Raw genomic sequence first — 16,709 nt, forward strand, 5'->3', positions numbered from 1 at the left:
GGGTATTTAAGGCCACGCCATGGCGGCAGCCCTGGGTCCGGCGCGATGGCGGAGGAGGCGATGGAGAGCTACCTCTATGCCGCTTACCACCCCTACTCCTACCGCTACCCGCCGCCCAAGGGCAAGGGGGGGGCTGCGGGCGGCTGGCGGCCGCGGGGCAGCGGCTACTTCTCGGGCTACGGGGAGGCTGCGGCGGCGGCGGCCGCCGAGTACTTCGACAACTACCAGCGGGCGCAGCTGAAGGCCGTCCTCTCCCAGGTGAACCCCAACCTGACGCCGCGGCTCCGCAAGGCCAACACCAAGGAGGTGGGCGTCCAGGTCAACCCGCGGCAGGACGCCTCGGTGCAGTGCTCCCTCGGGCCCCGCACGCTGCTGCGCCGCCGCCCCGCTCCCCCCGGCGGGCCGCGGCCCCGTGAGGCGGAGCAGGAGCAGGGCAGCCCCGCCACCACCAGCACCCGCGCCGTGCGCTTCCCCCGCACCATCGCCGTCTACTCGCCCATGGCGTCCCGCAGACTCACCGCCTTCCTGGAGGAGCCGGAGCAGCGGCCGCAGCAGCAGCAGGAGGAGGAGGAGGCGGCGGCAGCGGCCGTCGAGGAGGAGCCGGCGGCGCTGCGGGAGCAGCGGGAGGCAGAGGCGGCCGCCGTGCGGGCGAGCTGGGAGAAGCCCCCCGAGGGCGGCGCCGAGCCGCTGGGGCAGCGCCCGGCCGAGCCGCTGGAGCAGCGTTCGCCCGCCACCCCGGAGCCGCCGCCAACGGGGCCGGAGGAGAGCCAGGAGAAGAAGGAGGAGGACAAGGAGAAGAAGGAGGAGGAGGCGGCAGCAGTAGTGCGGGCAGAGCCGCCGGCCACCCCCCAGAAGCGGGAGCCGGCGGCGGGCAAGACCCGCCTGCGCTTCCAGGTGAGGGGCGGCCGAGGGGGGAGCGGAGCGAGGTCGGGCTGGCCCGGGAGGCGTCCGCCCCGTCGAGTAACGGTTGTTCCTGGCAGTTTCTGGAGCAGAAGTACGGCTACTACCACTGCAAGGACTGCAACATCCGCTGGGAGAGTGCCTACGTCTGGTGCGTCCAGGGCACCAACAAGGTAGGGTAAGGTAGGGCACGGCAGGCTCGGCCCGGCCCGGCAATGCCCCTCGCCCGCCGATGCCCCTCGCCCGCCGCCGCCTTCCCCCCGCTGACCGCGGCCTCCCCCCCAGGTCTATTTCCGGCAGTTCTGCCGGACCTGCCAGAAGTCCTACAACCCGTACCGTGTGGAGGACATCACCTGCCAGGTAAGGGACGCCCACCCCGGGCCGGCCCCGGCCCCTGCCCCGGGCCGCGCCCGCCGACCGCCGCCTTCTCCCCCAGAGCTGCAAGCAGACGAGGTGCACCTGCCCCGTGAAGATGCGCCACGTGGATCCCAAAAGGCCCCACCGCCAGGACCTCTGTGGGAGATGCAAAGGGAAACGCCTCTCCTGCGATAGCACTTTCAGTTTCAAATACATCATCTGAGTGGGATGGTGGTGGTTTTTTTGGTTTTGTTTAGGGCTCTTCTAGAAAACTGCGAGTAGAGCAGATTTTTTTTTTGTTATTTTTTGAGGGTACTTAGTGAGGTGTAGCTAGGAAAATGTGCAGATAAAAGTATTGCAAAGCATGCTCAAATGATCAGATGGGTTTGTGTCCAGCTCAGAGGGTGCATGTTGCACCTTCTGGGACTTCCACAGGGGCAGAATCCACAAGTAATCTTTTGTAAATTGGTGGTTGTCTTGGCAGCAACTGACTCAGGACCTTCTAGAATCTTAGGTGGGAAAGGCTGTCTGCTACTGCTCATACCCTTGAGGTAATCAAATACTTTGAAGTTAACATCAAATTGACATCTTTCAGAAGGTAGTAGAGTATCACTAATGAACAAAACACCTAATAGTATTCACTTACTGGGCACCCCTCTATTCCATGTAGAAAGTCTCCTGCACCTGTTCTCCATCACTGTAAAATTAGACTGAGAAACACTAGGTAAAAACTAGGTCACTCTTGCTGGTACAGCTGGTCTGCATTTAGCTCAGCTGATGTTCTTGTCTTGTAGACCAAAGCCAAAGAAAGCTTGTGGTTAGTGCATCTTCAGGGACAGTTCTCACAAACTGCTAGGGAAGGGAGTCACTGATGTTATGGTCTCTTGGCCCACCTTTACTTGGAGAAGGTTATCAACAGATGTGATGCTTCAAAGGCTCAAAGTATGATACTGCAGCTGCCTGGCTTCCTCTTGCACCTGTAGGTGATACACAAAGAGCTGTGTGCTTAGTGGCATACAGATCAGGGAAGGATCCAATTCCCACACCCTTCTGGGACTGGGTTTGCAACTAGGAGTTGTACTCTAGTGTTCAGTAGTAACAGCAGAACCAACACGGTTACTCCCAGAGGATGGTCCCCAAGGCCTGTTGGTGCTGTCAGTGGTAATGACCTCAGTAGGGAAACAACACTTCAGGTGTTAGAAGCTGACTCTGAGACTACAGCATCACCCTCTGAGGGGATTCACAGCTAGTAAAACCTACACCCTGCTAGTCTACCCTGTAGCCAAGGAGCTGAGAAACTTAGAGGAAAACATTCTTTTCTGCGAATGCTAATAAAGCTGTTAACTTTGAAATTGAGCATAAGAATGCACAAAGCCTTTTGTAGAACTCCTGAGGTAGCCTCTATTGGGAAAGACTGATTTATCTTTGCTGTGACAAATGTACCTACACCTGTACCCAGCTTACTTAAGATGACTGTTAAATAAAGACTGAAGGGGCAACCAGTCTCAGCTCATGCTGTAGAACAGCTTGGAGTGCCAGGTGGTCTTGCGTCTCTAAATGGAAGCTAGTGTATGGCGGGGTAGGCAAATGTTGTCCCTTGTACCAACAATTGTCTATTTAGAGGGGCAGTGAGTATTAATTCTGTAGGCTTAAATCAACTTGCTGTAGATTCCTGCTTTATTTTAACATGGCCCTTGAACTTGCTGCAGTAACTGAGGCTTCATGCCTCAGCACCGATTTATTGACAAGTAATTTTATTTATTCTTGCTCCATTTGTTGTTACAGCAGCATGAGGCATTCTGGGAAGTACACCTACCACCCTCAGAATGGGCTCCTGTTTTATTTCATGCTTCTACCTGAAGTGTTTTCCTGTATCACAGTAAAAGGAAACATCCCTTGCTTTACCAGCTCACTCAAAGGCTTTCACAGTAGGGTCCATCCTTGCCCTGTTCAATGTGAAAAGTACAGCTGCAGCTGGGCAGTTTTCTGTTGTTAATGCAAGTGCCTCACCCTCACCTGCACTTGCAGTAACGAGCAGGGGCACGTCTCCAGCTTGAGGAGGAACACAGCTGAGGCAGACTAGGGATAGGTGACTGCAGCTGTGATGGGGGATGTCTTTGTTTCTGAGTTTATTTCCTTCTAAGGATGTTCTTCAATATGTTTTCCTGTTTACCTTCCCCATTCTAACAGCTGTAGTCTGTTCCCGATGGATGCAGTGTGGGAGACTGTGATGAGTCCATGCACCTTGGTAATGAGTTTGACAACTTAATCTCTGTGCTGTGTCAGTACAAAGTCATATGGCAACTACTCATAGCGATATAAGCAGTCAAGCACTTCCTTTTTATACAGAAGTCCTCACAAGCACTGCTTTGAAGATTACGTGCTGTGAACATGGTGACTTACGCAATTATTATCAGTAATAGCCCAAAGTGAAATTTCATACAACTTAGAGCTGTCATCCTCCCCTAACTGCAGTGAAAGCAGCAGCTGCTTCCATTTGGTAAGATGTAGAACGAGCTTAGCTGATCTGAACGGCACCGTGTGTTTCAACAGCAACTGGTTCAAACAGGCAGTTGATGAAGGCTCCAAGCAGCAGCAGGTAGCAGCGAAGAGCTGGCATTGCTTTCATCAGCTACTGCAAGGTTTTGAGGCTTGGAGGAGTAGAGTGCAGTGGGCAGCAACAAACAAGCTTTCCTACATCCTGCAGCATTCCTTAGTTCTGCAGTAGCTCTACATGTCATTCCTCTTGCATAAATATATTCAATGCTTTTACTGCTCAGTGCCGAAGTACAGTTCTGTATCCTTTTCCACTTTACTGCTCTGTTATGTCCTTGACAGCATACACTGCGTATCATGGGTGCTGGTCCCTGGACTTAGCAGAAAGAAGGCAGGGTGCTCATGACCTATGTGTTTATGGAAAGTGGAAAGGAACGGTCTTCGTGCTGCCAGTTCTTGAAAGATATCTTGAATTTGCCCTGTACAGCTTTTTCATGCAGAGATTGTTTTGCATATGTTAGCTCAGTCAGTGCCGTACTCGCTCCATCTTACAGAAGATGTCTGATGTTTTGCTTGTTTCTGGACAGCTTTACCATGGCTTCAGATTTGGCACAGACCTGGCAGCAGGTAACATAGGGTTGAGAATGAGTAATTTTGGAAAAACTTCATAAAGTCAAAGCAGTATCAAAGACAGTCAGCTAGCATGATTTTGCTCCATAGGGGAGGTTCCACTAGTCATTGTAAAGGGAGGACGATGTATGCTGTAAGAAATTATGTATATAAATTCAGGTTTGAGTTCCATGAGAAATCCTTTAGCAGCTTCAGAAGATGCCTAGGAAAATGCTGTTGCATTGACAGGACATAAAAAGAAAAAACATGATTTCAGGGCACCCAGGCCTCTACTGTCAGTGTTTAGTCTGTTTAGCTACAAGTATTTAAACTCTAGCTTGTAAAAATACACAAAATGACAGATACAATGTCTTTTATTTTTACAAAAAAAGCTGGTAAAAGATGATGTAAATAAAAGTGTAATGCACCACTAAATAAAACTACTCATCTCCCAGTAAATACTTATTAAATAATTAAGAACACCATCTACAGTACCACAAAACCATCAAAATAATTAAATTTTATCAGAGACAGAGAAAAAAATACAGTGAATATGGATGTGCCTTGACCAGTTACAGAGCTTGTTAGGATAACACAACTACTGTCAGCAGTCCAACAGTGTGCACAGTGCCTTCAATTAATGCATTTCAGCATAATTACATTTCTAGTGGGGTCCAATTCCCCCAAAAAGGCAGAGCTAAGAATTTCAATTCTACATTCTAAACTCCGGAATTAGAGCCCATTAAAAAAAATCACAGTGGGTAAGAGATGTATATAAAAATACTGGGTGTTCCTTTCAAATCACAGGAATCATGGGACTACATTCTTTTTTCTGTTTTTTCTTCTTTTTTTTTTTTTTTTTTTTTTTTTACAAAACGCTATTGGTTTCAACAGAATCCAGTTTGTTTTATGCTACAGACTTTGACACTGAACTATGAGTATATTGCCTGTTTGCATGTTTTGGTAGTCAGTCTTGTCTTTTTTTTCCTATATAGTCCCAATTCCTTAGGCTTAAGTTGAGTCATGAAGATGCATGTACATGCATTCAAACTCTTTGAACCCTGCAGGCTACTCGGACTGCAAGTAATGTATGTGACTGCCGATAGGGAGAGCCCCCCCTTCCCCTCGTAGCTTTATACACCTACTGTCTTAACAGTGCATTGCACAAATTTACAAGAAAAATACTGGTTTTGCACTATACAGTTTCTAGAATATATACAGAATAAAATAAGTTAACTTCTAATGAGAATTGCTGATGGGCAGCATATATCTTTAATATACATTTTAAAGTCTCTGCAGGCAGCTACTTTTTGGTTAGTTGTTATCAATATTTGTAACATAAGCACTGATCAGAGAACTGAGCAGCATTCCAATAAAGTTAACAGATATATTATTTCTTTTAGAAACACTGGGCAATCCCAGTTTAAAATATTATTAAATGTCCTAACATTTACACACTATGAGGATTAGATCTAATAAAATAAAATTTCTTCAAAAATAATCTTGCAGCTCTTTTAAGCATGCTCTGAGACCTTATTTAACAATCATCCATACCTTCAAAAAACAACTGTCACATAGCCATACATTCTAACTCACACACATCATTTCCTTGTTACAGACAACAAAAGCAAATAAAACATTGAGAAGTCAACGGGTTTTGCAGTCGTAAGTCATTCTACTCATGTTTGACCGCACATTCTTCATGACATTGCAAAGTGTCTCAATTAGGTATTAGCTGATGATTATATCTACTACTGCTGGAAAGCCAGGAAGCCTTGCAGGTCTTCAGCCAAAATGAACCAGCCTTGATTTTAGCCTCATCCCACCTGCGATACAGATTCAACCTTTAGAAGCTGTTTCTGCAAACACCATTTGTAGTTCTGTTACAACAGAAAATAATGCATATGTATGCATGACGTTTAAGCCCTTTTCCTTTCATGTAGTTTTTATACATAAATTTAATAAAAAAAATACTACTGCCACACAGCTACTGTGTAGGAAGAGCAGTCAAGTAAGATGTTCACTTCAAATTTTCAGATTTTTACCTCTGATGAAACAATTTCTTGCTGTGATGAAACTGTGTTGGTTGTCAGGACTGCTGGAGGTTTTTTTTGTGTGTGTGTTTTTTTTTTTTTTATGAAAGGTGCTCAATAATAGTCTGAAGCGTCTTCATCATCATTCTTTTCTAAATGACAGCTGTTCAGAATCCAGTGCTCACAAGATTTATTCCTGGTTTGATTTTCCCTAGAAGCTGATAGGATTGCACCATGCGTAGAGACTCTCGAATTTCTAGATTAAGTTCCATCAGCTTTGAGCTGGCTTCAGACATATCTTGGTTGGAGCCTACTACTGCGAAGCTACCAGTTTGACCAAGTGTCTGATGACGGAAATATATGTGCAGCAATGTTTGAACTGGGTCATCTTCAGAACTGCCAAAGATGTCGTGCGGCCAAATAGATCTGCAGACACACAATTTGGATTTAAACATTAAAAAAAAAAAAAAGGTTAATTATTCTTGTTCTTTAAACGGATGTTTGAACAGAAGACAGAGGAAAACCCAAGAGAAATGTTTCTTTTTGTCCTGGTAGTTAACAGTATCATTTTCTCAGAAATAAATTCTAAAGAACAAATACTACTAGAATTGCTTTTTTCTAAAATTGCAAAATGTGTATGAACAAGCTGTAATGAAGCAACAGTGCTTGTCCTTTTCAATAAGTACATCTAGGAAGAGCTAAAAAAAGCTGGAACAGCACCTATCCCTATCTTTAAATTAAAAAGGCCCATTAAGAAACTCAGGTCTGGAAGCAATCCTTAAGCACTCACCTGAAAGCCTTGACCTGTGCTACAGCTGACATGAACTCCTTGTTTCTCAGGGTTTCAATGAGAGAGTGAATAGCTGTTTCTGTGCTAGCTTGGGAAGCCTCCGCAATTTCAATTTCTTCGATACCACTGTCAGATGCAGCCTCAGCCTCTTTCAGACAGCTCTCCAAAACAGCAAGTTCTTCAGACATGTTTATGACCTGAAACAATAAAAGAAAGCACTTTTCCAGTTTAAAGGTATTTTCAGTCAAACTAACTTTCAGCAGATCAGACTTACATTTTTTCTTCTCTTTGCAATCATAAAGGTGAGGCAGAAAAAGTACATCCAAATACTTGTTGCAGTTGCTTAACTATACAGATAATTTAATGGTCCAAGTGTGCAATGTCAGGTGTTTGGCCTTTCCCCTGATGAAGTTTCCATCTTAGTTAGTTCTTTTAAAATTTTGTTTCAAAAATTAAATTTTTCTCCCCACATCACTTAATAACAATTAAACCGATAAGAAGAATTAAACACTTTGGAAAAGTACAGCAGTAATTGCGTTACTACAAGGACAACTTAAATATGAAGAAAAAATCTGCAAGACTGGTAGCTCAGCAGAAAAACTGTAGTGCAGCCAGTGTGTATAATACTATCTTTGGCTTTAGCCCCAATGTATGAGTAAAAGACCAGGCCATCGCTCAGAATATGATTCTAAATCAGACTAAACAAGGCAAGAAGTGGGACTGGTGTGATGCCAACCTTCTGCAACATTCTTCAGATGGAAATGAACTCATTGCAGCCTCCTTAAAAATGTGGAAATCAAAACAAGGAACATGCATCATTTTTTCCTACTCGAAAGCCAAAGACTTTCACCCTACTTTTTTATTTTCCTTCCTACTATTTTTTTTTCCTGCTACCTCTACTTATTGAATTACAGACCCAGGGGAGAACTTTCAGAAGACATTATTAAGAGCATAACACATTCAGATTAACTCATTTAACATCGCGTATGTACCACAAGTGCACAGCTGAAGGACACGTTTTACTTCTACAGTTAGTACAAAAATTGGGCACATAATGTCTAGAACACATTACTAACTGCACTTTGGGTGGGGACGAAGGTTGCAGAGTAACTGAATGGTGGCTGAAGTGACACAGTTACATAAATCAACTGGTAGGAAGTGATGGTGTTTGCAATAGGAAACACTGGGCTGATGGAAAGGGGCATCATCACAGAATTCTGTTGATTGGAGTTGATGTGCCTTGATTGTAGCTTGATTAGAATACACCAGCACTAGTGAAATATTTAAAATCCTCATCGCTGGACTCCCTGCATTCCTCTCTATTTAAGAGCTTTCAAGCTGTACAAAAATCAACACAGGTAATTGAACATCTCAGAAAATTCTTGCAAGCTCTACTTAAATCTTTTATTAATTGGCTATAAAACAGCTGGTACCCTCCTTCAGTTTCTAAAAAGATGTCCCACTGATGAAAACGTTATCAAAATGTATTTTAAATGGTTTGGCTTTAAAATGTCAACAATTAGTAGCTAAATGGCATGGTTTTCATTACCTCTGCTTCTTTTTTGATTGTTTTTACTTGGCTGATGAGCTTGCAATAGGCTTGGAACAGAAGCAGCAACTGGAAATGCAACTTGTATAGCCTCCGACACAACTCCAGCTCCTACAAACATAAACAACATTATTATATTCAGGAAGTACAAAACATCTACTATCCAATACAAGAGACAATAAATGACAACTTCTTCAATATAAATGAGCAAAATTAAAAGTAGTTATTTGGTTACTGAAAAAAATGCCGAAAAGATTTAGAAGCTAACGCAGCGGGAAGCTAATGAAAAGCAGATGAAAGCTTAATTCAGTTCTAGATATACACAGAGCCTCTCTCACATAGGTTTAAAGTTTACTTTTTAATAAGAAGTTACATTTCCAAGAAGGAGGGGTGGGGTGGGATGTGAAGTGATTCAAAAGGCATTTTGAAATGTCATGTTCCAAGAGAGAGTTTCACAGATCACTTTTATTGTTGATATTTTACTGTTTTAAATTCAAGATCTAATATCCAAGAGAATTTCACGGAATATTTCATAACCATCAATATAAATTTGTAAGCACAGTATATAACCTGGCCCTTAGCCTACAACTGCCTGATGGAGTAAGAGGAGAATAAATCCATTCTTGGAGGCAAGAATAATGTTTCCTTTATAAAAGGTACATCTGATTCTATTTTAGAAAATACCACATGGTATATTCTTAAGGGCATGAAACAGCAGCATTAACTTATGTACTGTCTTGCTTCCATTTTTATCCATCTAAAACACTAGTCAAAGTGCAGACAGTGTTAATACTGCTTTACATACAGACATAAAAGCTAATGCTAATGGAATAATCTTCTATAACATTCTACTAACTACAGGATCCTATTATCTACAAAGGACCAACAGTTCAATGGGTTAGATGATGCGAAATTGAAGCGCACAGCATTTTTGTAATAGTCTATGACACGACATCACTATGTCACAAATGGACAAGACAGATGAAGACCAGTTTGGTGACTGGCCTGGTTAAGTATTTGATAAATCAAGAACCATCACTTACTGCTAGAATTTCCATTTGCTAAGCAAGAAGATGAGCAGGTCACAAAAATAGAAAGAAAGAAAAAAAGATCAAGAATTAGTGTAGGAAATAATTTTAATTAGGGTAAAAGATGTCCCAGGTAAAACGGAGGAAGAAATACAAGTAACTATACCCCAAATGGAAAAAATTAGCAGACTGAATTTGAGGTGAAATTACTTGCTGCTACAACTAAAGCATTGGCTTTGTTGTCCCACAACATGAGTAACATACTTCACTTACAACCCTGTCTGGTCTTTATACATTGTGTAGTCTTAAAGGTATGCAAATTTAAGGAAATCAAACCCAAAGACACTTAGGTCTGAACACCTGTACAATGCTTCTGACTTCTTCTGTACCACTTTTGTTTAAGCCAAAAAAGCGCCTTTTAAAATTTGAGATGTAATATTAACTTGGATTATGAATCAGTTTAGAAAATTCTTGGGTTTGCTAAACTCAATTCTCGACACCTCACTGTGAGATTTCTGTAATTATACTGCACTTGTTTTTTACAAGTTATTTTAGAAAAACATTTGGGAAAGAGGGACAGAGCAAGAAATCGTCAGAAAATGTATTTGTCAGACTAGGGACAGGAACTTCTGTGCTTTGTGTTGCACTAAGTGTATTGATGGCACTTAAGCAAGTACAATGTTCATATTAAACATACGAAGATGCAACTGATGTCTGATTCCAACAGGAAGAAGCAGTTGAGATTTCTTTGGCGCATAGTTACACACTATGTGTATAATAAATTATACACTACGTGCATAACAGACTATAAGCATTGCATGTTTTTGTTATGTACTCTGTGCTACCATATACATAGCACAACTATTATATAAGCAAGAACTTCTGATGCACAGAAGACTGTGAAGAGGTAAGGTCTTGAACTGCCAAAGTCGACAAGAATTCTGTAACTCACTTTAATGAAGCACAGAGAATCAGACTTTGAGGAATGGCAGGGTCGATTATTTAATATTTTTAGTCATTAAGTTCCAGTGTTCTTTAAGCCAAGTCTCATTATTACTGTAAGCCGTAAATAATCCTTCTCCCCAAAAATCACACCTTGATAGCTATTCCAAAAATTGAAGAGAGGTTTTCCTTTAAAAATGGCTTTGTACTGCTTCAATGTCTTTCACATACTTGCTGACTTGAGAAATAAACTGATTTTTCTACCTGTCAGTCCTGTACAAACAGTCTAGCCAGAGTCCAGATGCATTCTTTCAGGCTTGCGTGTAAGTACTAATAGCAAAAATCCAATAATTGGATTTACTTGCAAGTCTGCTGGCAATGCACGAGCCAGAACAGAATTCATCTCACTATGCCTTTGCTGTATTGACTACAGTGCTAAAAATTAGTAAGAAAATCTTATTTGTGTAAGTGAATGAAAAATATCATTGAATGAAGCAGCTTTGTTCTCCTGAGCAAGACAACACTTACGTGTTTTTAGCATTAATTGGTTGACTGGATGGACCTATCAGCCCCACACTCCATTTACAAGGACTTTTGAAACAATGATCTTACACTTGGTAACTTCTCAATCTCCTTCAAGTCACTATAAGCTTCTGTGAATAAATTTAGAAATTCTGTAAATTGCGTGTATTTATGAATCAGGATAAGGACTCTGCCTTCTCAATGGATACTATATACTAAAATGATTTTAACTGAACCTTCACGTGCAAGGAGCACATAAAGAAAAAATGGCCAGCATGCCTTGTAGGCTAGGATTCAAAACCAAAATCAAAACAGGTCCCCACAAATAATTAATGTGAATGGTCATGTAGCTCCTTTTCAGAGGCTATCTTCATACCCTGCAGAAAACAGGGAAGAACAGACAAAACTGCCTCTCTTGGAATCCTGGATTCTCTCTGCACAAGCTAAATAAAAGCCTGCACATGGCTCTCCCTCTATTTCTTCGTTTCCCTAGCTATGCAGTGGGAACAGTAACATTTACCTTCACGGTAGGAATGGTTATGTTCTAACAGTTAAATGTTAGAACAGTTTCTCGGTGTATATAAACAACATTCTAAATATGGACTGAAATACATAAATGCCCCTTTTTTGTTAATATATAGAACATTCACTGTATTGTAATAGTAAATGTTGTTACATATTTCTAAGCACGTGCCAGTCAGTATATGAAGATCTAAACCAAGTGTAAATAGACTAAATGTTGTGTTCATAGGCAAAGCAAAAATCCTTGCAAATGGTAGCAAATTATTTTCTTGTATTACCTACGCTTATCCACATGAAAATTGTTTTGTAAGTGCAACTTCGATGCAATATAAAAATCAACAGTTTATTATCACGTTTCACTACCCTTAAAAATTCAGGTGTGTTTTGTGATTGAATTAAAAAAAATACACACATATATATAAGAGCAAGTGAAAACTGTATAAAAGAATAAATAGTCCATGCAGACAGTAGACATTTCTGTTGCTGAACACTACATTTTCAGCAGCAGAAACACACCCAAGTGCATCCATGTACAGAGTCTGACTGAATAAAAGGCATAAAATTCCTCCTTTTTCAGCTTGGATTTGAGATTTTTGTCAAAATGTCCTTGTGAAAAGGTAAGTTCATCTGCTACCTGCAATTCTACTTTCTTACATCTTTCACTGTTCTTATTACAGGACTCTAGATGGAAGATTCCTTGTACCTACTAATAGTTTTTGGATTTGCTTTTTTATCTACAGTGTCAATATTACGCAGCTATTGTTTAAAAAAAAAAAAAGTCCTAGTCTAGTTGGGGAAATCACTTACTAGTTGGGATATCACTTACTATAGCAATTAGTAATATTAAACATGGATGACTGCCATGCAAATACATACAAAATATTGAACTAATATTAATAGGTTACTTCATCTTTTGTTAGATGATATTTTAACAGAGGTGTTTTATGAGATTTTTGCTATACTGCTACTTTACTCCTTGTTCCTTCCCACACAAATAATGGCTCCAGAAAGGTCATATGTATTTATATAGTTCTAATTATATTAAATTCAGTAGAGGTTTTTGTCTAGACAGTTTATCTGAACATATAAGCAGAATGCTAATCTTTTTTCTTCTAGAAACAGCTGCAGAAAAGCAGACTTGCTGGTACACAGATGGTATCTAGTCTGCTTATCTACTCAGTGTTATTAAGTCTAGAACCCAAGACAGGTTGCCAACTTTTATTAAAAAGAGCCCTTTTTATTAAATCACTACTTCATAGGAATCTGAGTTTCCAAAAAGATAGGATGATAACTGAAATGAAAAGCTTTTCATATATTTTTAATCTCTCTACAAATATTGAAATTTTTGTGCAATAGATATAAAGATGGTTTTTAGTCTCATATTCAGAGACTCACAAATTGCATACACCTACCTGGGCATCTGTGTTAGTGCCATGAATACCATCATCAGTACCAAACGTTCTTTTGCACTCTTCTAGCCACTGCAAAATAAATATAAACAAGATTAAACATCTTCTGAAACAGAGCAAACTGCAGACTGTGCTAAAACTGCATAAAACACTTCATCAAGTCTTGAACATTCACAGATTACGTAAGAAATTGTGATACAAAATCAATTGTTTAGCAATGTTGTTTCCACTAATGATTTCCACTCTGATATATCACTCTGTAGTTTTTATTGTGTCCCTTTTGTTGTAAATTTCCTGTAGCTTTCATTACCCCAGATGGAGGTAGTACACTTTAGCATAAATACTAATCTGTGACTGAATTTGGGTACTGTTATAGTGAGACATGTGGGAGGGTGGAGGCAGAAAAATCCCTTTCATTAAATGAGAGTGTATTTTCTCTTTACTTGCTGCACAAGATTTAAAATATAGCACTAATTCAAATTAGAGAGTAAGAGTAAGCCTGTTATATTTTTGGGGACTACTTTAGAAACAAGGAAATACACCTCTCCTGTGTAACTAGATGCAAGTTCAGGTTTACTGGATGGAAAGAAAAAAAAAAAAAGAATCTTCAATGGGAGTTTAGCATCACCAGTGTTCAGCCATACAAGCCAGGAAGATGAAGTATTCTCACATGACACAATGCAAACATACGGATTCCACTCTCTTTCATGAATATAGTGCTGTGTTTAACCCCAGTTCCAATAGCAGACAAGTTTATTAATTTCAGTGGGTAATGTCCTCTGCTAGCTTTAACCAACCATGCAAATTTAAAAGCATTAATATAAAGCATTTGCAGAATGAAATATGCTCTTACTGGACAATACGATCTGATCATCTCATCGGCACAGTGCCCAGCATATTTTTCTGTACAGTGCAAACAACAGCAAGCATGAGGTAATTCAGGTATTACTGAAATGGGAATGCGTCATGTTGAGATAAAGTGCAGATTATCTTCTGAATTGAAGAACAGGCTCTATACATCCAAGGAAGAATAATTTAGCATACTGTGTGCTTGGTATCTTGAGTCTCACAGGAAATCTTAGTGACCTTTTTCTAACCTTTGTCTGATGCAAGAAAAAGAAAAATGTGATTTCCCATCTGCTCAATTTAATAAAGGTTACTTAGTGAATTAACTAGGCCTGTGTGCTTATCAAGAGGAGAAATGGAATTCTCTAAACACCGCAGTGTCAGTTTCAATTAGTGACATGGATACCAACATACACAGCAAATCTCATTTTTCTTTTTATCTGACAGCATCCATCGGTAACAATGGAAGAGGTTTGCACTGGAAGAAACAGCATCAGCAATTGGGAAGCTAGTATTTATTTTCACACACTGCCCTTTTAAGATCTCTTCTAAATCTTAAGACTAGTCTGAATAAAGGGTGTGCCTAGAATGTTACGATATACATATAACCTTATATTTTCTACTACATTTATCTGATTCAGTATCTTTGTCCCTAATACACACATGAAGTCAAAGCAGTTTCCTTGCAAGGAAATAGAACAGTAGCTCCAAAAAGGTGAACAAAATTAATTTGCTAGTATTTTTTTACAGAATGTATGTTCAGCATGGTAAAAAGACCTAAATTTTCTCGTTGGGAACATCAGTAGATTGTGTGATAAAATTATCTTCTTTGTATGTTTGCTTTACATCAATTTATGTTTTCCCCATGTATCTCCTACAAAGATGTAGGGTGAAGAGCGTTACTGAAAGTGTAATATAGGGAGGTCTGTGGCTGGTCTTGGTCATAAGCACAGATTGCTTTGCCAGGTTAACCCCAAAACAGACATCCCAAAACACCCCCCTTTACTATAGGTAACTTTCTCTTATCTCAGTGCATAGGTAAGAGTTTCAAACCTCTTACTTTTTACATTTGATTCATGCGAATGCCATACAACACACAGCACTGATAGTGACAAACATCATCTATTAGGGTAAACTTTAAACAACAATTTTTCATTAAAAAAGTTAATATACAGAATTTGCAAGTGGTTGATTCTGGAGGATACCAGATTAATGTGCAAATTATATTTATTTAAATATCTGTTAATTTATATTTACTTTATTATACGATAGTCCAACCAGCTTAATTTGATCATTTTTCTGCATGTTTCTATGAAAAAAATCAAGGATCTGCAATAAGCTTATTGTGTTTTACCTCAATACATTCAGATTTAATAGGATACATAGCACAATTCCCTGCAATAAAAGAAATTCAGATTTGACTTGAGGAAGTATCTTTCAGTCATTCCCTATACTCTGTTTAATTGGACGGAGTAAGAAAAAACAGTAAAAGATATCTGAGAAGTAGCTTTGGAAGATTCTTAGTCTACGTACTATATAATATACACACACAAAAAATCGATGACCAACAGCTGAAGAAATGCTTTTAAATAAAGTTTTAGAAAAATAAATTATCTGAGATAATTAGTACTACTACTAAATCAACATGCTAAATAGATACTTAAATAATGCACTAAATTAGCCAAATGACATGCTATCAAGAGTCAGAAATGATTGGTCAAAGCTATGCATTCTTTCCTCCTCAGTACTGTTTCTTTCTATTTATAAATGACTAAATAAAAATAAAACCCTGGCAAAATGCTTGCAGTCATTTCAGAACAATTCCTTTCATCCTGCAAACGTTTTTCCTGCTCCAGTCACTCACAAATCCTGTGGCAGAAGACAGGCTGACCACCGAAATATGTTACTGGACACCCTTTTGACAGCTGCACTACAGAAAAACAACACTCTTTCACTGTGATATAATGACAGAGGCCATCAGACTGATATCCATATTCCTTTACCAAGTAAAATAAATGCAAACAAGCTCTTAGTATCCAACATGGATTTCTGTTGATATGGTATGTGGCAGTTCAAAATTAGCTAAAAATACATTAAGTGAATTCATGGACATCTGAAAGGGACACAATTTAAACTCATCGTACTTTGACAAAATCAAACAATACTATTTGTTATTGCTATGATAAACTGTAAGCTAAATGAGTTTATATACAGAGAATTCCCTGATGTTTGGATAGCCACCATTCTAAGTACAAACACATAGGAGGTTCCTCTTAACCTGCCTCAAATCTTCCTGTCTGCCCTGGGGCAAATCAGTTAGCCCCTCTGTGCCTCAGCGTTGCTCTCTAAAATGAGGAATAATTTTCTCATAGGAATAATAATCTCATATGAGATTATTTTCTCATAGGAGTGATGACAGTATTATGCACTGGAGATTGTCAGACATTACATATTAGCTCGAGTAAGGTAATCTTAGTCATTAGATGAGCACTTTGTTTCTGATTAAGTCTAAATGGCAAAACGTAGCTCATTATATTAGGCCGCATGAGTTAGTTTACAAACAAATTGCTATTACCACAGAGCAGGGCAAAAAATGCAGCTACTCTTTTGCAGAAACGCTGGCTTGGATCCCAGAAACAGTTTATCTACATTAACAGTGCTGTGTGGCACGCTTCAGCATTGGTTTTGAGGAAACTGTGTTTCTTT

General features: G+C 40.2%; 2 protein-coding genes across 13 annotated transcripts in view; one reads left to right on the top strand and one right to left on the bottom strand.

Moving 5' to 3' along the window:
• Nucleotides 1-45: 45 nt before the first annotated feature.
• On the top strand, nucleotides 46-1,480 carry ZAR1 (zygote arrest 1). Of its 2 annotated transcripts, XM_086612079.1 has the most exons (5): nucleotides 46-551; nucleotides 654-894; nucleotides 981-1,073; nucleotides 1,186-1,260; nucleotides 1,337-1,480. In XM_086612079.1, the coding sequence occupies exons 1-5, from the start codon at nucleotides 46-48 to the stop codon at nucleotides 1,478-1,480; spliced, it is 1,059 nt and encodes a 352-aa protein (XP_086468205.1). The 2 variants fall into 2 exon arrangements, with proteins under 2 accessions (XP_086468205.1, XP_086468204.1); XM_086612078.1 differs by having other exon boundaries at nucleotides 46-894.
• A 3,238-nt stretch (nucleotides 1,481-4,718) lies between these two features.
• Nucleotides 4,719-16,709, bottom strand: part of FRYL (FRY like transcription coactivator) — a 151,044-nt gene continuing 139,053 nt past the window's right edge. For 9 of the 11 annotated variants that reach the window (XM_086612618.1, XM_086612613.1, XM_086612612.1 and 6 more), the window contains 5 exons: nucleotides 13,161-13,229; nucleotides 9,778-9,795; nucleotides 8,735-8,845; nucleotides 7,186-7,382; nucleotides 4,719-6,821 (listed from right to left, as the gene is read on the bottom strand). In XM_086612618.1, coding sequence (XP_086468744.1) covers nucleotides 6,563-6,821; nucleotides 7,186-7,382; nucleotides 8,735-8,845; nucleotides 9,778-9,795; nucleotides 13,161-13,229 — 654 coding nt within the window. In that variant the 3' untranslated portion in view covers nucleotides 4,719-6,562. The remainder of the gene's footprint in view (nucleotides 6,822-7,185; nucleotides 7,383-8,734; nucleotides 8,846-9,777; nucleotides 9,796-13,160; nucleotides 13,230-16,709) is intronic. The other 2 variants (XM_086612619.1, XM_086612616.1) reach the window with 1 other exon arrangement.

The sequence above is a fragment of the Tauraco erythrolophus genome, chromosome 5 (assembly GCF_009769465.1).
Source record: "Tauraco erythrolophus isolate bTauEry1 chromosome 5, bTauEry1.pri, whole genome shotgun sequence".
Classification (NCBI taxonomy): Eukaryota; Metazoa; Chordata; class Aves; order Musophagiformes; family Musophagidae; genus Tauraco; species Tauraco erythrolophus.